Source organism: Camelus dromedarius, chromosome 16 (assembly GCF_036321535.1).
Source record: "Camelus dromedarius isolate mCamDro1 chromosome 16, mCamDro1.pat, whole genome shotgun sequence".
NCBI classification, from domain to species: domain Eukaryota; kingdom Metazoa; phylum Chordata; class Mammalia; order Artiodactyla; family Camelidae; genus Camelus; species Camelus dromedarius.
Genome location: NC_087451.1, coordinates 54,404,138 through 54,424,495, shown reverse-complemented (window position 1 = coordinate 54,424,495; position 20,358 = coordinate 54,404,138). Strand labels below are relative to the sequence as shown.

The 20,358-nt window shown below is 57.4% G+C and overlaps 1 protein-coding gene across 4 annotated transcripts; it reads left to right on the top strand.

Annotated features, from left to right (window-relative positions):
- Window positions 1-1,606: 1,606 nt before the first annotated feature.
- TBKBP1 (TBK1 binding protein 1) lies at window positions 1,607-18,871 on the top strand. 4 transcript variants are annotated; one of them, XM_064496000.1, is made up of 10 exons: window positions 1,607-1,752; window positions 3,628-3,887; window positions 4,308-4,430; window positions 4,684-4,788; window positions 5,800-5,980; window positions 6,579-6,754; window positions 6,948-7,009; window positions 15,280-15,398; window positions 15,629-16,356; window positions 17,323-18,871. In XM_064496000.1, exons 2-10 carry the CDS (start codon window positions 3,663-3,665, stop codon window positions 17,449-17,451), a joined length of 1,848 nt encoding a protein of 615 aa, XP_064352070.1. In that variant the 5' UTR covers window positions 1,607-1,752; window positions 3,628-3,662; the 3' UTR covers window positions 17,452-18,871. The 4 variants fall into 4 exon arrangements, with proteins under 4 accessions (XP_064352070.1, XP_064352071.1, XP_064352069.1 ...); XM_064496001.1 differs by lacking the exon at window positions 1,607-1,752 and adding an exon at window positions 1,843-3,237; XM_064495999.1 differs by lacking the exon at window positions 1,607-1,752 and having other exon boundaries at window positions 1,843-3,887; window positions 6,582-6,754.
- Window positions 18,872-20,358: the final 1,487 nt, after the last annotated feature.

Sequence of the window (20,358 nt, the reverse complement as noted above, 5' to 3'; positions counted from 1 at the left end):
GTTGGTTGCCAAGTCCATGCTCACTGAGGCCCCAGAAACAACCCCACACCTTTAAGCCCAGCCTCTGATCTTTTGCCTGGTCTTCTAAGAGCTTTGGACGAGAATCTGTGCAGTATTAAGGAAGATGACACCTGCCTAGCCCTCGGGATTAGTGGGGTGACAGATGTCCCAGTTGAGTAGCCTTCATATCCAGAGGGCAGGTGGGTTGTCCCACATGGCTCAGAGAAAGCTAGTGTTCTGGACTGTAAAAGGGAGCAGAAACTAGCAGGAAGGACTCGAAGGGAACCCAGTAGGAGAGGAAGGAAGGGAGCCAATGAGAATCCCTTTCTTTGAAGAGAAAGAGTACACAGCCTCTGCTGGCTCTCCTGGGAGAAGCTCACCCCTCAGTCCAATCTTCTCCCTAGAGCAGGGCAAGATGGGAGCTGCTGCTAAATTTCAAAGCTCACAGCAAGAAACCTATTCTCCAGCCTCTTCCAGCTTCACCATCCCCACCCCCCAGGAGTCAAAAAGGTAGGCTCAGGTTCACAGCAGCCTGAACCCTGCCTCCAGACCAGAGGCTTCACAGCTAAATGCTGAGCCTACCAAAAGCCCCCTCTTCAGCCTATACCCTGCTTCCAGGGTTGGCTTGTCAGGGGTTAGCCAGAGTCCTCCAGAGTTTCCCCTGATCATTCCCTACCTGCAGCAAGGCTGACCATGCCTCTGCCCACGTTTTTTAACCCATCAGGGAATAACGAAAATGACTCATTAACACCCCCTGAGGATTCATAGAGCACCTTTAGTTCTAATCCTCATTTTTCTCCCACAGTTGCCCAGGTCAGGAATTATCTCCAGTTTAATTCAGAGAGGTTAACTAACTTGCCCAAGGTCACACAGTGGGAAAGTGGCAAAAACTTGTGTCTCCTGCTCAGCAGTTTGGCAGGTGCTCTAATAATCTATGTGGAAAGGGTGAAATCTGTTGTTTGTTCATTTCGCTGGCCTGTGGATGCTTCTGCGTGTTGGGGGAAGGGACTGTGTGTGGGAGAGGAAAGCTGTCCCCCTCCCTAAATGAACCTTTGGTTTTCTCAGTTGACTCTCACTTCCGAAGAAGTTACTGATTTAACTCTAATCTCTCCGGCTAGATCCCTACGATCGTTGTTATTTATTGTTAGAGCAATGCCCCCTCCCCCAAGAGGAATGAAGAGTAGGTCTGATATTTTCCTTCTCAAAAGAGCAAAGACCAAAACAATCCAAATAAAGAGCCTCACTTTCCCCAAACTGTACAGCCCCAAAGCAAATCCCAAAGCATCACCGGAGCCCTTGCGCCGTCCGCAGACGCCCCCACACACCCCGCCACGCCACACTGCGTTGGGAGGCGTCGGGGAGGGGGCGCGGAGCGCGGGCCCGCGCGACAGGGAGCGGGTGGGCGCCGGGCGCGCTGCCAGGCCCCGCCGCACCGCGGGGGCCGGCTGCCCCTCGCCACGTGGTGGTGGCCGCGGCGGGGTCCAGGGCGCCATCCCAGCTGGAGAAACCCGGAGCAGCCAGGGAGGAGGAGGAGGAGGAGGAGGCGGCGGCGGCGGCGGCGGCGGAGGAGGAGCGGGGCGGGAGCGAGGGAGGGGGGCTGGGAGAAGGGGTGGGGGGTGGGGAGAGACCCGGCGGCGGCGACAGGGCGAGAGCAGAGCGCGGTGCCAGGGGGGTGGGGGCACCGGTGCCCGTCTGGGGAGGGAGCAGGCAGAGGGGGTAAGCTGCGATTACCAGCAGGAACCGGCAGCAGCTGTGAGTCCCGGCTGGGCTGGGCGAGGGGAGGGGAGCGGCGACTGGGGCCGGACCCCGGGGGTCGCGGGGTGGGCGGGAGGAGGGGACGGGAGGTCGGCTCGCAGTTGGCCCAGGGTGGCGGGGAGGGGAAGGGTCCGGCGTTGACCGCCGGCATTCTCCCCTTCCCTCTCCTCCGCCTCTCCTCAGGCCGCACCGCCTCAGGAGCCCCTTTCCCGGCTCGGGGACGGCCGACTCGGGGCCCGGGGATCGGCCGCCAGTGGGGGAGGGGGCTGCCTGGTCTCGGCCCCCGAGAGGGGAGGGGCGACAATTTCTGTCGGCCGAGCTAAAGGGGTTTAAAGGGCGGCTCTTAAAGGGGCCGCAGAAGGGGCCCGGGGACGAGGAGGCATCCCCTCCCCATCCGCCTGCCGTCGCTCTCTTGGGGGGCCGCTGGGCCGAGGAGAGAATGTGGAGGAAGCAAACACTGGTCGGGGCGGCCCAGGGGACAGAGCTGTTGGGGTTGGGCCCGAGGTGGAGGGCCGGGGGTCGGGGGGTGTGATGAGCACTGGCTAGCGGAGTTGGGGGGAGAGGGGATGGGCCTGGGGAGGAGAGGGTTAAAGGTGGGGCCAGTCCTACAAACACGCGTTTACTCAGACCCGGTCACCCGCGTTTCCCTGGCTCTGAATGGGGGACAGTGTAGGGGCCTAGGCCTGAGCTCTCTCCACCCCAGGCTCCTGCTGCCTGGCTTTGGGAGGTCGCGGACCCCACTGTCTCAACTCACACCTCGGGAGCCCCCTCTCATACGCACACACACGCTCTGGCGCGCGCGCACACACTTCGGACATTCCCATAGTGCCTCACGTGACACACGGCCCCGAACGTGCCCACCCTTCACACACGCTCACGCACGCGTGCACACACGCGCACACACAAACACACACGGCCTCCAGGCCACTTCTCCACTCCATCCGACCCCCGCTCGCAGCCCCGCAAAGGCACTCATTGACTGTGACACACCTACACCCATTCACAGACACACACACTCCCCCCACACATGCCAGCCACAGACACACATTCATAAACAGGGCCAGAAGTATACACGCACCCCTTCGCCTACTCTTTCGGGAGCCCTGAGTCATTCCTGCCCCCTCCCAGGGCTCCCCATTTCCCTGTATGCAGGCACACAGGCTTAGGAATTCTTTGTCAGCTTTTCTTCACCTATGCTCAGGCCTTTCCCAGAGCCCCCTTCCCCTCTGTGTACCCTCAGACACTTAGCAGAAGACTTCCTGTGGGTCCCAGGTCAGGGGTGAGGAGAACCTGGAGGGCTGCCACAACCTCAGTGTGACTGGGGGAGGCACTTCCTTTTTCTGAACTCTGGGATCCTGCAGGAGGAAGCTGGGAAGTTGGGCGGGGGCCCAGCAGAGGATGTACTGGCAGTGGTGGGGCTGACCCTCCCAGAAGCACTGGGCCTTCCTAAGAGAGGCCTGGCATGAGGAGCTTGGCAAAGAGGTATTTGGGGAAGTGAGGCCTGGGGTGGAGAAGGGGCTGAGAAGTGAGAGACAAGGCAGGCCCCTTCTGGGCCCCTGTGCTGGGAAGGCAGCCCTTTCCTGTCCACAGGTCTCCCTGAGTTCTGGAAGGGGCCCTTCCCTCCTGCTGGCCTCACTTACTTGTCTCTACTTGTCACCCCCCTGCCAGCCCTGAAAGTCTTCACCTGGTCCCAGTCCCTTCCCCCAAAGGCAGCAGAGAAGAGATGAGGCTTAGTAGTCTGGGAGGGGGCTGTGGATATGAAGGCAGGACCAGGCTGCATCTCAGCTGGCCGCAGGGCTCCTCGGGCCAGGACGAGGGGTGTCAGGGACAAGCTCTGGGCCACCCTCTCCACGGTTGCTCCTGCTCTCCCAGGAGGCCCAGGGCAGGCCGTGGCCCAGGCCCTTGCCATGGAGTCCATGTTTGAGGATGACATCAGCATCCTGACCCAGGAGGCCCTGGGGCCCAGTGAGGTGTGGCTGGATGCCCCTGGAGACCCCTCGCTGGGGGGGGACATGTGTTCTGCCTCCCACTTTGCCCTGATCACGGCCTATGGAGACATCAAGGAGCGGTTGGGAGGCCTGGAGAGGGAGAATGCCACCCTCCGCCGCCGCCTCAAAGTCTACGAAATCAAGGTCAGAATCTGGAGATGATGGGCCGGCTTTGTGTAGGGGTTGGGGAGGGCTGGGTGGCAGGAACTCAGGATCCAGCAGAGATTCCACGGAACCAAAAGAGGGGTCAGGGTACAGACTCAGGAACTTGAGGGGCCCCCATGAAGGATGTGGCTGTTCTGGATGGGAACTCTGGAGAGCCCAGTGCCAATCAGGAGGGGATCAGGAGGGATCTGCTTTGGAGCACTGGACCTTGGATCTAAAAAAGATCTGGTTGGTGGGAGACACCTACAGGCCCGTGGAAACTGGGATGTGTAGATCTCTCTGGAGAGGGAAGGGAGAGGCAAGGACTCTGAGGCAGGTTGTGGGACGGGGACACAGCTAGGCTAAAGCCTGGGCTAGGGGCCGGGCACCGGCTCTCCTAAGGGCCTGTCCCATCCACAGTACCCACTGATCAGTGACTTTGGAGAGGAGCATGGCTTCTCTCTGTATGAAATCAAGGATGGCTCCCTGCTGGAAGTGGAGAAGGTCAGCCTGCAGCAACGGCTCAACCAGTTCCAGCATGAGGTAAGCCCTCCCTGAGCTCCTGGCTCCAATCCATTTCCAAAACCTGTCACCCCCACCCCCACCCCTCCAGCCTCTGGCCTTCTGTTTCCTTGATCAGATGGCCATGGTCCTCCCTATAACCAGCTGCAGCTCCTTCTGCCCCTCCACTGGCTGCTGGGAGTGGGGGTGGGAGGCACAGGATGCTGCTCTGGTACCCCAAGTCAAGGATGGGCCTGACTATGGCTGCACCCTACCCTCTCTGGGCCCCATCCAGCTGCAGAAGAATAAGGAGCAGGAAGAACAGCTCGGGGAGATGATCCAGGCTTACGAGAAGCTCTGCGTGGAGAAGAATGACCTGGAGACAGAGCTGGGGGAGATGGTGAGGTCCAGGGAGCCCGGGTGCTTGTGGGTGTGACCCTGGATGGTGTGCTCGTGATATGTACCCAGCTGTGGTGGTGTCTGTTGGTGAGTGCCTGTTTGGCCTTGTGAGTGAGCTTGTGCGTGTCATACAGGTTGTTAGTGACTCTTGTGTATCTCCTGGCCGTGCAGTGACGGGAGGTAACTATATGAGTGACCCTGTAGGACACTGTTTCTCTGTGTGTGTTTGGGTCTCTTGCTGGGTTGACCCTAGCACTGAACTAGAAAGCTGTATAAGTGAGGGCAGAGGTGACCAGAAGTGTTTGTGGCTGTTGGGACGGGCCTTGGCCTGAGTGTGATTCTGAGTCAGGGTGTGGCCATGTGTGTGAGTAGGTGGGCAGATATCAGAGTCAGGAGACATAGTACAGCCAACCCCTAACTGACCTAGGTCAAGACACTTAGCCTCTGTCCTGCCTCTGAAAAGTGGGGCAAGTAATAACAATCTTGCTGAGCTGTTGTGGGGCATTTGTGTAAAAATGCTTTGCCGTAATAGTCACAAACATTTACATGGCACTTACTGTATGCCAGGCATCATTCTCATCTCTTTACATATATTTACTCATTTTAATGCTTGCAACAAATCTTAAGTTAACCCCGTGTTATGGGTAAGATAGATGAAGCCCATAGTGTTTAAGTCACATATGCAAATGGAAGTTATGCTCCTGAGGGGGTGGCGGTGTCTGGACAGGAGGCTGAATGTTCTTATAAGTGTCTCTGCATGTTAGTGACAGGGAAGAGGCATTACCTCTGACTTTGCAAGGGGCAATAGCCAGAGACATCTGCATTGCAGTTGCTGAGAGAGGAGACCTCTCACTCATGGCCTCTTGGAGACTGGAGCTGGGATGTGTGACCTGGGACCTCTGCTCAGTTTGGGAGATAATGGATACCCAGACATGGGGAGGTCCTTGTTTGGGGGGCCCACAGGGGTGACCTGGCCTGGTGCAGACCCTTACCCCTTTGTCTCCCCCCATAGCGGGCTCTGGTGGAGACCCACCTGCGGCAGATCTGTGGTTTGGAGCAGCAGCTGCGGCAGCAACAAGGCCTCCGGGACGCAGCCTTCCCCAGCCTGAGCCCCCCGCCTGTCCCTGCCCCGCCCTGTGCTGATCTGGACCTGCACTACTTGGCACTGAGAGGCGGATCTGGCTTGAATCACGGTAAGATCTCAGCAACCCCTGACTTCCGTACTCCAAAGGCCCCAAGCCAACCCCCAATTTCAGCACCGCTGGACACCTCCAGCATCTCAGATTGATAGTCATCACCCCATCGTAATGTTTTAATTTCTCCCATAATCACCCCATCCCTCCTTACCAACAGTCCCCACACCTCAGTCACTATTACCCCAGTTTCTGACACTGACATTCCCCCTTTTATCTCGCCCATTCCGAGGTTACCCTCATGCAATCCCTGTATGTGCCAGCAGAGGGCGTCCCCACCCATAGTCCCCTTGCCTGTCAGGTTGTGATTAGCAGAGGGCCCTAGGATGCTTGGAGACTTGAGTCTGGCCAGGGAAGCCCTTCCAGAGCCCATCTTATTTTCCCTCTGCCTCCAGGAAGATTAGGAAAAGCAGCTCAGCCCATCGTTCCCATTTCCCTCAGGAGAGGTCTCTCTCATCCTGGGATAGCTGCCCTCTGGCTGTCTCTCTTGGATCCCTCATGCTGCAGCTCTCGCCCACTTCACCTTGTGCTGATTTGGGAATTGGTGAAGGGTGCCCGGCAGCTGGACCCAGCCTGACATTTTCCTCTTCCCTCGCAGCAGGCTGGCCAGGCACCACACCAAGTCTGGGTGAGCTGGAACGGCGACGGCTAGAGGAGGCTCTGGAGGCCGCCCAGGGAGAGGCCCGGGGTGCTCAGCTCCGAGAGGAGCAGCTCCAGGCTGAGTGCGAGCGGCTGCAGGGGGAGCTGAAGCAGCTGCAGGAGACCCGGGCCCAGGTAAAAGGTGGGGGGTGCTGCCTGGGGCCCCTGCCCCAGCCCCTCTAGAGCTTCCTGGAGGTCTGGGGGCTGCTGGAAACAACCCTTAAATGTCTAGGGCTTTCCCATGAGTCCATACGAGCCCTGGGGGTAGTAAAGAAGGGAAGTCCAGGCAAGGTGAGCTTGGGGTCTCACCTCTCAATCTTTCTCTTAGGACCTGGCCTCCAACCAGTCGGAGCGGGACATGGCATGGGTGAAAAGAGTTGGGGATGATCAGTAAGTCACTCTGTAATCCTCTTCCTCTTAAACTCTATACCCTGGGGGGTGCCATTTCCCAGGTTCCCCCTTTGGTTCACTCCTTACCCTCTACATTTTTGGGGCCTCTCTTTTAGGCTGTCAGGATTGTGGGGTTTGGGTTGCTTGTGTGGCTCTGCACCCTTCAGAGGAAGGAGGCGAGGTCCTGGAGATACGCAGGTTCTGGGACATTCCCTTTGTTTTCCTCTGGTACCCAGGCCTATGTCTTCTTGAGGTGTCAGGGGTGGAGAGAGACTTCCTCAGCAGCTTTGCTGCTGTGTTCTGTGTCCCCTGGTGAGTTTTGGAACCTCTGGGGCCCATTTTCTATCCCAGTGACAAGGCCCAGCCAGTTGGGTTAACCCTCCCCTCCCCAACGAGGAGGAAGGAGATGATCTCTTTCAGGATTTGTGGTGCCTCCTCTCCTTTCTCAGGAGAGAGAAAGCTGAGTCTTAGAGGAGGATGGGCTTCCTTGAGTTTATACAGTAGCATGCAGGGAATTAGAACATATTCTGCTGGGGTGTCCCTTGGGAATCCTGCCAATAAAGAGGGGCAACAGGAAGTGGGGAGGGAGCTGTGTCAGTGGGACCCCAGTAGTGGGGCCTTGGGGCAGCCTCGGGCAGACAGGGAGAGAGTGAGCACAGCCTGGCGGCTGTGAGCCTGGTGCCTCTCACATCCGCACCCGAACTCATCCTCTCCCACTTTCTGAGAAATAGAGCACAAACCTCCTTCCGCCTAAGCCTTCTCCTCTAAGACGAGGTGTGTGGCACAGACTCCCTCCTTTTATTGGAGGGGAAGACTGAGGGCTGGAGAGGAGCAGGAGCTCGCCCTCTACCATGCCACACACCCAGCTACAGGACCTCTGGCTCCCTCTCTCAGCAGGCCTCCTCCTCACCTTTTTCCCAGCTGCTGGCCAGTTGGGGATACCCCTCACCTCCCTCTGCACCCTGGGGTGATGGCCTGGGTGGAGCTGTGATAGCTGGGGGGGTGAGAACCCCATTTGTGGGACTAATGGGTGGGACCCCTCAGCTGTTAGGGGCCTCTGTGGAAAGGGTCCACCCTAAATTGTGGCTGGGGCTTAGGGCACATCCTAGTCCGTGTGCCCAGACCCGGAACACACATACACACAGATGTTCTAGAATCCTAGCTTGCCCCTAAAGTCACAGTGTAGGGTCCTTTATGGCTCACTGAGTCCAACTCCCTCTTAGAAGAGCTGAGTGAAGCCTCCTCTAACTGGTTGAACCCAGAGAGAGGATTTTTTTTGGCAGGGCTAGAGTCTGAACAGCCAGGCTTTGAATCCCAGGGACCCTTCCTGGGATGCTGAGTGGCTTAGCTTGGCCGAATTCATCTCTCTGGCCCCAGGTTTCCTTCACGGGCTCAGAGGTCCATCGCTGCTGAGAGGTTCTGAGTGGAAGGTGATGTGGGTGAGGCAGAGAAGGGGTGGTGGGTCTCAAGGGGCCAAGGCTATAAGTGAATGAGTGGAAGAGAATGCCTCCCATAAGGTGCTTTTGGAGGTCGTATCATCCCTGTCAATGATTTTGGCCAGAACAGCCCCTATCCGTTCTCACCTCAAGGCACCTGCCCCGCCCTGTCCCTTTGGCCAGAGGGAGCTGGGCTCTGCTCCGAGGCTGGTCCTACCAGAGATGACCTCCTGCTCTTCCCCTCTGTCTCCACGGTTCGGGCTCTGCCTCAAGGCCTCCTGGACATCTGCCCCTGGAGCCAGCCAGGCCCTGCCTGCCAAGCCTCACAGTTCCTTTCAGGCCAAGCATCTCCGGACAGCCCCAGCTTGGCAAGAGTTAATTCTCAGAGGAAGTCCTCACTCCCCCGGTAGTTTTATTTTCTTATAAACTCAGCTCCTTTTAGTAATAAGCCGCTTCCCGAGTGCTCTCTCCCCTGTCCTCCCACCTGAGGAGGCCTCAGTCACCTGCTCTCAGCTCCTTTCCCCCACCAGCCCCTCTTCTTCCTTCTGCTTCTACCTGACCCTCCGGGCCAGTGGGAATTTTACATGTGGGCCTTCCACGGAGAAGAACGCAGGGGCTGAATTATCCAGATGGAGGTGTGATGGCTGAAGAGGGGGCACAGAGGTTCCTGGGTTCAGCCGACTCCTCTGTGGGAACCCTGTGTACCCCCGAAGGGTGCTCATCTGTCCCAGTGTGGACACCTCCAGGGTGGCCAGTTTTACTGTGGGAGTCCTGGCTGTTAAAATTCCCTCCCTCATACAGCTCCTGCCTCTATTAATTCCCCTCCATAGGTCTTCCCTGTGCTGAGGGGGGCAGGCCGGGGAGGTAGCTCCCGCTCTAAGGTTTTCAGTCCCTTCCTGCCCAGTGCCCAGAACAGACCAGACTGCCCACCTCAGGTCCGACCTGCAGGCAAGATTACTCTGCCGTCTGGTCAGCCCAGCATCTGGTGGTTGGTACCAGGGGGACAAGTTGCCCCAGTGGCAGAGCTGCTGGGGGTGACTCAGGGGCCAAAGGCAATAATGAGGAAGGAGATGGGAGTGGAGACGACCTGCTCCTGAGGATGCACAGGGATCTTAGGACCCCAGGAGGGTCCCAGCCAAGGGAGAGGCACAGAGCCCACGACTCCTGCCCCTCTGGGCCAGCACAGAGTCATAGGTCTGAGCACGGCCTTCCTGAGGGTGTGACTAGCCCTGAGGGTGGAGGGGAAATTGTGGAGAGGGGGCTCCTTGCGGGGGCTCAGTGAGGGGAATGAGGGCCAGTGAGGGAGGGGGCTCATCCGTGAGGGGAGCTCCCCTTGAGAGGATGGGGGTTCAGTACGAATGATGAGGAGGGAAACTATAGGCCTTTTTTCCCAACGTGGGGGGCTCAGTGTTGCAGCCTGGGCCCTTTTCCGCCCACCTCCCCACACCCGCCCCTCTCTCCGCCCACAAGCCTCTGCGTGGGCTGCGGTTAGTGGTGGGGGAGAAGTGTGAACTCGGAGAGAGAGGATGGAAACTCTGCACAGAGGTCAAGGGCAGTGTGGGGTGGGTCAGGACGGAAGTCGGAGACCCCCGTGTACCCAGAGTTTAGTCTCATGCCCCAGAACCAGCAGGCCCAGGGCCTCCCCTTTCACGCTTCTCACCCTCCCTACTTCCTTTCTCTCAAATCTCTTTCAGCCCTGGCGCCCAGCCCACAGGACTTGCAGCCTCCGGGCTCCCCAAGGGTGGGGAGGGGTTCTGAAGTTGGGGCCCACCACGCCCTCCTAATTGTGGTCTGAGGGATTGGTGGGCTTTGAACCGTCTCTGACCCTTTCCCTGCCAGGGAGGCAGAGAGCAGCTCTTACCCATGTGCTCTCCCTAGATGGGGAACTCCACATCTTCCCCTCATTCAAACCAAAGTCACTGAGCTGGTGTCTTCAAAAAGGAGATCACAACTGGTTCCCCGCTTTCCCTACCTGTTTCCTGGGCACTTCCCTGAATCCTCATCCAAACCATCTACAAAATCTTACTTGATTCTCACACCAAAAAATGTGTGATAGCATTGTCCCCTTTTACAGCTGAGCCAACTGAGGTACAAAGAAGTTAAGTAATCAGAGAAGTTAAGTGCAAATACCAAGCAGGTCCTGAGCAGCTGGGGTGAATGTACCTCTGTGGTGTTTTTCTGGTTCACGTTCTTCTCCATGTTGGAGGCCCTAACATGAGGGGCAGCCAGCCAGGTGATTCGTTGTCCAAACCTGAACACTTTTGAAAGTGAAAGGGGGCACTATTAATAATTATGCCAGGCAACTGCTGTGAACCTGGACAGCCCTGGGGAAATTAGGATGCGTGGCCCTCTCCCCAGCCTAAATGGGGACTCTGGTTTCCAGCCCTGCTGTGAGCTCCCCAGCTGGGGAAGGCTTTCTAGACATAGTGACCATCTGGCTGAGCTGGAAGCATGGCAGGGGCTGCCACGAAGAGCCAGGCTCTGTGGACCACAAGTCATAGCTGGTCGAGGAGAGTGAAGGGGCTCAAGGCGCCTGAAAGGAAGTGGTGGAGCGCTGGGTTGTTGCAAGCGACTTCCTCCTCCCCACGGCCCGCAACCTCAAGTCCGCTCCACGGCCCGGTGCCTGTGGTCCCCTCCCTGAGGGTCGGGTCGGGCGGGAAGACTAATGCTGGGTGTGCCTGTGGGTGATGGAAAGTTTGGTCCCTAAATTCCCCCACAGGGGTGATGTGGCCGGGGGCAGCTGTGGGCAAGGATGGAGGGGCTGGGAATGCTGGATTTGTTTTCCTCCTGATTTGGTCAGCTGGGGACTCTGACCACATGACCAGCTCTGATCCTGACCCCAATCCTAACCCTAATACTGATCCCATCCCTGCCTGTAACCCTGTCCCTCATCCTGACTCAACTCCATCCACAAACCTGAAAATGAACTAATCTGCCCCCAACCTCAGCCTTAATCCTGACCTTGAGCCCATCCCTAGTTCTAATCCCATGACCCAACACTGGCCTGAATTTCTGCCCGCTGGATCCGCATCTGCATTCACATCCGTATCCTCACAGAGGCTCCAGGGCAGCACCGGGCACCCTGTGAACTTCCTCAGGGAAAATGCTACACTCGGAAGCCCGCGTGCCTCCCAGCTGGTTTAGGGCAGAAAGAGGCCTTTTACAGAGGAGGATGCTTAGGTCTCTAACCTTTCTTATCTCAGTTGCTTTATCAATGACATTAAAGATTATTGTTTCCAGATAAATTTTTGAGATCCCTGAATTATTCATGGAAAGAATGAATGAAAGGATAAGTCAATAAACAATGGAAAGGTTTGCAGTGGAGGGAGCTCTCCTTCCAGCCAGCACTGCCATTTGCACTCCAGCTCCTCCAAAGGTGCCAGCTCAGCAGGCTGAGGTGCCAATAGCCTGTTTGAATCCCTACACTGTGCCACCACTGCTCTGGGACCTTGAGCCAGCCAGTTTCACATGTCCAGCATCTTCCTCTCCCCTCCCAGGGCAGGATTTGTGATGCTCAGGACTCCCAGGCCACTTTGGAGGTCCCCATTCTCTTCCTCCTCATCTCTCCTTTCTGCTTTCTTCCCATCTCTCCTCCTGCCCCGCTTTCCTGATTGTTTTGGAAGGCAGTACATAGTTGTGTGGTCAGTATCCTCAACTTTGGAGTCCAGGAGGCCAGAGCTCCCATTCCAGCAACTCCACTATTATTAGGCTTTATGACTTTGGGCAAGTGACTTAACCTCTGTAAGCCTCAGTTTTTTCATCCATTAAGTGGAGATAATGAGTGGCAACACTGTAGGTTTGTCGTGAAGATTAAGTTCTTAGCACAGAGTCTGGCCCATGATAAGGGCTCTTACAGATTATTTATGATTTTCTCCCTGGGTCCCTCTCAGTTTCTGAGAGACTCAGACAGAACTCCCCCCACCCCATAATTTAAGCAATAAAGAAGCACCCAAACACAGCTATCTGCTACTGTTCACCTGACCCATCCTTCCCAAACAGTGGTGATGGTGGAAAATAGCACTCAGGTGTGGGCCAGGAAACCAGGAAGCGGAATGTGTATTCAGGTGCACGTGTGTGACTCTTGGTTGTGTTGTGAAGTTGAGGTATTTTTCCACTGAATTGGCAGTGTTTTCTAATGTGAGTCATTCAGATGGTTAGCATATTTAGCAGCCGTGCCTGTGCATCTTGAGGTGGGAAGAGATGCCAGATGAAAGGGGGGGTCCCACGGGCCATGGGACATTGGGAAGTCAGGTCCCCCTACCTTGCCCAGGGTCGCAGAGGTCTTTGCAAGGGCTGCCTGGAGCCCCAGGAGGACACAGGGTCAGAGCTGGGAGAGGGGCTAGACATTCGGGGCTGGGCCTTCTCCTTTCCATTTCCTGCTGCCCTGTCTATTTTGCAGTGAGGATGGTGCCAGGAGCTGGGCCGTGGAAACTGGGGTAGCTCCTGACAAGGGGAGGAAGGCAAGCAGGGGAGAGATAGGGGCCTGGGAACTGAGTGTGGCAGGTGAGATCTCCAAGGCAGGGTGTGAAGGCAACGACCTGTATCTGTCACCTGAGATACAGCAGTGAAGGCAGACTGGGAGAGAAACTGTAGCTGCTTGGTCAGAGGGGATGTTCCATCAGTGCCCTGCCCAGAGCCCCCTCCTGCCCCCACCACTGAGGGGTGGCGTGATCCTCTCTGAAAGCCCCCAGTCTGATGGGAGAGACACAGCTCCTGCCCTCAAATTCCCTTGGACTAAACTGGGGAGTCTTCTGTTGGGAAGTCCCTAATTTAAAGTGGGACACAGATGGGTCTCCCAGTCGGATGAGCGTGATGCCATTTCTTCCCACAGATCCATGTGAAGAGGGTCGGGGAACATCATAGAGCTGAGATGTGATGGGTTGAGGGCTGCAGCACCTCGGCAAGGGCTCCCGGCAGGACTGCTTCCTCCCATCCCTGTCCACCATCAGATTGGTAGAGGGAACCCTCCCTCCCTAAGGAATGGGTTTGTCCCCCAGAATCCTAGCCTATTTGCAATAATTTGGCTTTGGTCCAAATGGGTTAAAAATAGTTTTGTTGTGGGAGGGGTTGCTGTCTCCCCCTCCAGCCAGTTCTGCCCTAGGATTAGTAAGAGAGAGGAGCCAGCAAGGAGGGTAAAGGAGTTCAGTCATCATCTTCCCTCTGAAGTCCTAACCTCATGACTTCCCCTCCTCTTCTCTGGGGTCAGGCACACACACTCACACTGTTCCTCACACTCATCACATTGGTCTCACACCTCCCTTCACTCCCTCCTGTCCACATACATCCTCTCTCATGTCCATTACCATGGGATGGAGACCCTCAGGGTCTAGAGAACTACCCCCACCCACCTCTCCTTCCTGCCCAGGGCCCTATAGCTCCCGGGGCAAGAGAGCCTCCCCTATGAGGAAATCCTTTCTAGGGTGGCTGAGCGCTGCCTGCCACTTCCCTCCAACCCCAACTTCCACAAAATTCCAGAGTTCCTTCTGGATTGGGGAGGGAGGTGAGATCTGAGGAAACAAAACATCCTGCCTCACAGGCGCTGTCCAAGCCCAGATCAGAGATGAAAGCAGTGACCCAAGGCCATGGCAGAGCCTCACGTGAAGTCAGTACGGGCACCCTGAAGGTGTGCAGGCCACGGTGGGAGAGAGGGGAGGGTCAGTGCTGAGAGTGATAACCTAGGTGGTTCTGGGTCAGAGTGACCCAAAGAGAAAGGAAGAGGAAAGGAAGTGGTTGAAGTCTTTCCTGAGTCTGTTCCAGCTCTGTGAGGGCAGGTAAGCGGGAGGCCTGAGCAGAAAGTGGGAGGGAAAAAGGGAAGAAGAGAGAAAAATAGAGAGGCTCAATTCAGTATTCACTTACTGAACAGCTACTGGGTACCAGACCCTAGACAAGGTGCTGAAAATATGAGCACAGTGATAAAATCCCCACCTTCGAGGAACTCTCAGTGAAGTTCCAGAACAAGGCAACTTTTAAGTGCTTAACATGAGTGGTGCCCCCTGGAGGTGTGCAGTGCACAACAGCTGTTCACAAAGCTCTCCATGTAAAGGGCTCCCTGGTGATCCTGGGAGTTGCAAGGCTGAAGGAGCTCAGAGGCAGCCCTGAGGTGGAAGCAAGAGGAGTGGACCTGGAACTGGGCAGACTTGGGTTCAAGTTTATCAGTTGGCACCACTGCCAAGCCAGGAGGCTATGTCTTCACTCATGAAATAGGGCTTTTCATAAGCTGTGCAACAGTGGTCCCTGATCTTTCAAAGGTGAGGACTCCTCATGCACCCCCTGCCCCCAAAGCACAGATTGCGCTTACACTGTTAGTAGGAGCTCTGTGAGAAAATTCAGTGACAAAAGCTACTATAAATTCAGCGCAGCTTTTTGATGAATCTATGTTTTATTTGTCACCACAGCTTCTGCACAGATTAGAAAAACATTCACACATACCTGTAGGAGATGTATTCAGGCCACTGACAAGCTCAGTGATCACACAGATTCAGGGATCCCTTGAAATCACTGAGCTTCCCAGCCCCCAGGCCATAGTCTGGGAACCACTGCCCTAACCCCAGGTAAGGTTCGCTGGGAGGAGGGGGAGGCTCCCTGGAAGAGGTTCTCTTTTGAGGTGGGCCTTATAGCCGAAGAGAATTTCTGCAGGTGGGGGTAGGAGGGCCCTGGAGGGGAGGGCGGGGCAGATGCTGGGGCAGATGCTGGGGCAGAGCCAGTCCTTCGCAGTCCGTCCGCTGCTGTGATAGTTAACCCACTTCCCTTCTCTTCTCCACACCCTGCCCTCTGACCTCAGGGTCAGGGCAGGCTGGGGTCAAGCCTTGATCTGGGTGACTGGCTGTCCTTCAGGGTGAATTTGGCGCTTGCTTACACGGAGCTGACAGAGGAGCTGGGCCGGCTTCGGGAGTTGAGTTCCCTGCAGGGGAGGATCTTGAGGACTCTGCTGCAGGAGCAGGCTCGGAGTGGCGGTGAGATGGGGCAGGGGAGGCCGGGAGCTGGACCCAAAGGGAGGGGCTAGCTATGGCCAACGTCCTGCGTCCTGGGGCCACCCTCGACTACTTTCCCGGTGCCTGGGCCTTTTTCACTTACGTTCGGAGGAAACAGGGTGGACACTGGTCGCCCGCAAAGCCTTGGCTCCCCAGTTCTGACGCCTTCTTTCCCCACCGCTGTTTCTCGACCCGTCCTGCTTCTCCTGCAGGCCAGAGACACTCGCCGCTGTCGCAGCGCCACTCCCCAGCCCCCCCGTGCCCCTCACACTCCCCGCCGGCCCGAGCGGCGCCCCCATGCCCCCCGTGCCAGTCCCCCGTCCCTCAGCGCCGCTCTCCGGGGCCCCCGTGCCCCTCGCCCCAGCAGCGCCGCTCGCCGGCCTCGCCCTCCTGCCCGTCGCCCGTCCCGCAGCGCCGCTCGCCGGTGCCGCCGCCGTGCCAGTCCCCCAGCCCGCAGCGCCGCTCCCCGGGGCCCCCAGCCTGCCCGGCCCCGCAGCCCCGGCCCCCGCCGCCCCCGCCGCCGGGGGAGAGGACGCTGGCCGAGCGCGCCTACGCTAAGCCGCCCAGCCACCACGTGAAGGCCGGCTTCCAGGGCCGACGCAGCTACTCGGAGATGGCAGAGGGCGCGAGCTACGCGGGCGCCTCCTCGCCCTGGCTGCAGGCCGAGGCGGCCACGCTGCCCAAGCCGCGGGCCTACGGCGGCGAGCTCTACGGCCCCGGCCGGCCCCTCAGTCCACGGCGCGCCTTCGAGGGCATTCGCCTGCGCTTCGAGAAGCAGCCGTCGGAGGAGGAGGAGTGGGCCGTACCCTCCAGCCCGCCCAGCCCAGAGGCCGGCGCCATCCGCTGCGCCTCGTTCTGCGCGGGCTTCCCCGTCCCCGAATCGCCCACCGCCGCCGCCTACGCCCACGCCGAGCACGCGCAGTCCTGGCCGTCCATCAACGTGAGTGGGCACGTGCGCACTGGCTTGAGCCACAGGGAGCCCCGCCCTCCGCTTCGCGCCTGATTGGTGGGCGGGGCTCCTTTCCTTTGAAGCCACCCTCCCTGGGTCGCAGCAGCTCACTCCCTTGGCCTTTTGTTGGCGTGAATTGGGGCCCTGCACTATTAAAACTTGTTCAGTCCCGCAGTGAAAGGCACTGTCTTCAGAGTGGCAGTCCTGGCTTTGATTCTGGACTCCACCAGTTACTGTCTGTGGGACCGTGGACAAGTTACTTTTCTGACCCTCAGTTTTCTCATCTGCAAAATGAGGGCGATGGTTTATTATCTCATTCCATTAGAGAGTTCTTGAGAGGGATGCAGTGAGCCCAAAGCACTCTGCACAGTGCCTGGCTCAGTATTAAACTTACAATATTACTTGCTAATGGAAGCCATGCCTGCTCATCCAGTTGGCCCCATCAGGCCTCAGAGCCCCTGCTCTTTTTTGTCTGTCCTAGAAAACACCCCTATCTCAGGGCTGTATCATTTCACTGAAATAATGAGTTTCCTGAATGTCAGAGCCAACCCTTGCCACCTGGAAGGACCGAAATACTTTCCAAAACCAGACAGGCTGTACATTGTTTGGGATTATCCATTGCTTTGCGTTATCTGGGAGCTGTGTCTTAGTCATGCAGAGGGCATGTCTGGGTCTTGGCTTCTCTCATTACCGCAGATGCCCTGGCAGGTTGAGCAGACCCACCTCCCCATTAACACCTCCTGGGGACCCTATGCCCAGGGCCAGGGGAATGGAAGCTGAACTGGTAGAAGGAGGGCAGGGAGGGGGAGGAACAGGTGGTGCAGGAGAAAGGGGGGCCCAGACCTCTTCTGCATGCTCTAGCCCTCCCTGCCTTGGGTCCCCGAAAAGGACAGGCTGGGATGTGGGGACTATGTGGGAGGGTTGTGGACCATAAATGACTTCCTTCTCTCCCCACAGCTGCTGATGGAGACAGTGGGCTCTGATATCCGCAGCTGCCCCCTCTGCCAGCTGGGTTTCCCTGTTGGGTATCCAGATGATGCCCTCATCAAACACATTGACTCCCACCTGGAGAACAGCAAGATCTAGGGTGCCTCCCCCACCCACTGGCTGTTTCTCCGCCTTCTCCCATCACCCTCAAACACTCACTCACTTTGAATGCTGCATGACTCTCGTGGGGGGCCTCTGCCCCTTGCGACCCCCAGATACCTCCACTAGCTACCAAGTCAACGTGTGCGCCGTCTTCCCTGGTCCAGGCACCACTCAGCCCTGGCTCTTCCTGGGAAGTCAGCTAAGGCTCTCCCCAGCTTCTGGGCTTCTGCTGTGGAGGTGGGGATCAGGGCTGGGATGGGAAGGGGCATATCACCCCACCCAGCCTTTCCCTCTGCCTTTCTGTTCTCAAGCAGGTGGATCCCAGAAGGTGTCTAGTGCTTGGGCCTGGGGGAGGGGAAGGGTATCAGAAGACTCCAGGAACTTCCTCAGCCCCTCCCCAGATGTCCATCTTTCTCAGGCTGTGCTCTGTCCAGGGAGCACCTCCCTGTGGGGTCCCAGAGCCTGCCCTGCACATTGATGCCAGTTCCTCCATCTCATGGCTAGGTCAGGGCTCGTGGCATGGGCCCCCACTGGGGGAAGGAGGCATCTTGATTCTTGCCATTCCCTGCAGGCCAACCCTTTTCTCCCCCTCTGCCCACCCTGGGGAATAGGGAGGGTGGGAGAGGAGAAGGAGGAACTGGAGGGCTGGGAGCGTCCAGCCTAAAGAGGCTGCCCTGAGGCCCCATGACCCTCATGCCAGGTAACAATCTGTGCCAGCCTCCTGGGCCCATGCCCTCCTCCTGGAGCCCCCAGCTCCAAGGCACAGATCACTAAGGCAGATGCTCTCCTCCACCCTGATTCCACTCAAGCCCCGACACCACAGGTGCCCTGGAGCCCGTGTGTGACTCAGCCTCTGTTAGCTGGGTGGGTGTCATCAGCCCTGCCTCCCAGGCCAGAACCTGAGGATGGGCCCCGGGTGCTGTGGAGACCAACTTCAAAAGAGCTAACCCCCTTCCCACACCCAGCGACCCACATTCCCTCTGTGAAATCTACCTCAGAGTTGTACCCTCAGAAGGACGGGTAAGCAGGAGGCCAGGGGGTCCCCAGGGCTGAGGTGGGGAGCTTCCTATGGCAGGAGCCTGCCGCCCCACAATGAATCCAACCCCCTCCACTGTGAGCCTCTCCTGGGCCTCTGCCCAGGCTGGGGGGCAGTGGACGCTACTGTCAGTGCATGTACCATTCTGATCCAACTCTTCCAGGTCCCCCACCTCTTCACACCTCTCCCCTCCTCCTCAGTGCAGGGGAGTGAGGGGGTGTGTTGGGCGGGGATGGGGCCAAAGACTCCAGAGACACAGGGCATCGTACCTTGAGTGTTCCCCAGGGAGGGGAAATGGGGAAGGGGAACTGGAGAGGGGAGGTGGGGCTCCTGAGCTCTCTGAACAAGTTGAAAGTCCAAATAAAACTTACCTGTTCCATCTGCGCTCGGTCTGTGCCCTCTGTGGCTGGGATGGAGAGAGGACCCTTGTAGCACGAGGTCTTAGAAACTGTCTGAGGAACTACAACTGTGGGAGAGTGGCCACTGGGCAAATAGGTGATGCATGGGGCAGCCACGTGCTGAGGAGATTCTGGAGAAGTGGGCGTTCAAATGGCTATAGGTGACCTGTGACGTGAATTTATTTGGAACAGATAGGGAGCAGGACAAAGCGTCTTCAAGACCAGCCCTGAGCAGATATCAGGAACTCATGAATTTTCCCTTCCAACAGGTCTGGCACCCTGAGAATTCGTTGATCAGTACCACTGTTTTTTCATCAAATGATTTCTTGTGCCAGGAACCAGGCTGGGGCCTCAAAGAGGTAGAACATCTGGGTTCCATGTTCTTATGGGTCAGAGAGCAGAGGGTGGGGACTGGGCTCCAGGCTCAGCAGCTGCCTTGTAAAGTCCCACAGCCTGGAAGGTCAGAGTCAGGTCATGAACCCATGACTTCTGCCCCAGCTGGGGCTGTGCCCTGTGTCAGCAGAGCTACTTACTCATCAACTCTGAGTGCCTTTTATTTCCACCTGACTCTTTTGGCCAGAGATTCACTGAAAAACAAAAAGCAGGGGCAATTGTTTATTGAAGGCTGGAGGTTCAGCTCCAAACCCAGGGTGAACATCTTTCCCCGTTCAGTGCCAAGGTCTAGACCCCCATGGGGAGACTTCCCAGCATCCCCTGCTCCTCTGTTGCAGTTGACAACTATGGCTGACCTCTAAAGGCTTACCCAACCTTGATTTCATCTGCAGGCAAGTCCTGAGTGCGAGGAAGGGTGAGAACAGCCATCCCTGTGGGACACGGCCTCTCACAAGCTCTGGGAAAGAAGGTTCTGGAACCTTTGGCACATGGGTTTCCCTGGTTCTCCTATACCTCAGTCAACTCCCACAGAGGAAGGCAGCACCCAGGTTTCTGGGTCTGGGTCTTGTTTGGCTCTCTGGAAACCCTTGCTAGAAGGGCATGAGTAAACTAGGGGTGGTACTGGGACACAAGGCAAAGAGAAATCCTAGCCGTTGAGAAAAAGGGCAAAGGATGACCTGGAAATGAGGTACAGGTGGGGGGCATGACCTGGGGAACCAGGTCTGGCCCTTGAGCTCATCTGAAGAGGGGAGGGAACCCAGGTATCCCACCACCTGGACATTCCCCCTGTCACCCAGGTGAGGGGAGCATGGCGACACAGAGTGCAGCTTGTCTTCTTGATTTCTGGGGACCCGGGAAAGGGCTCAGAGGCAGGGAGGGAAGCGGGAGAAGGTGAAAATTAGCTGGTCTTTTACTTAATGCCTTTAACTTAATGCCCCCGCAAAGAAGATGACATTGAGGGTGAGGAAGCTGGAAGAGGGGCTGGGGGCCCTGCCAACACTCACTCTTTTCCAAACCAGGGCTGTGGTCAGAAGAAGGACACTGGCCACTCATTACTCTGTGGGAGTAATTCGGCAG

Bases quoted from the DNA above. Each gene is read 5' to 3' on its own strand.
- TBKBP1 (XM_064495998.1), top strand. From the start codon at position 3,513: ATGAAGGCAGGACCAGGCTGCATCTCAGCTGGCCGCAGGGCTCCTCGG. The intron at 4,431-4,683 runs GTAAGCCCTCCC...GGCCCCATCCAG, and splicing joins TCAACCAGTTCCAGCATGAG to CTGCAGAAGAATAAGGAGCA. The intron at 7,010-15,279 runs GTAAGTCACTCT...GCTGTCCTTCAG, and splicing joins AAAAGAGTTGGGGATGATCA to GGTGAATTTGGCGCTTGCTT.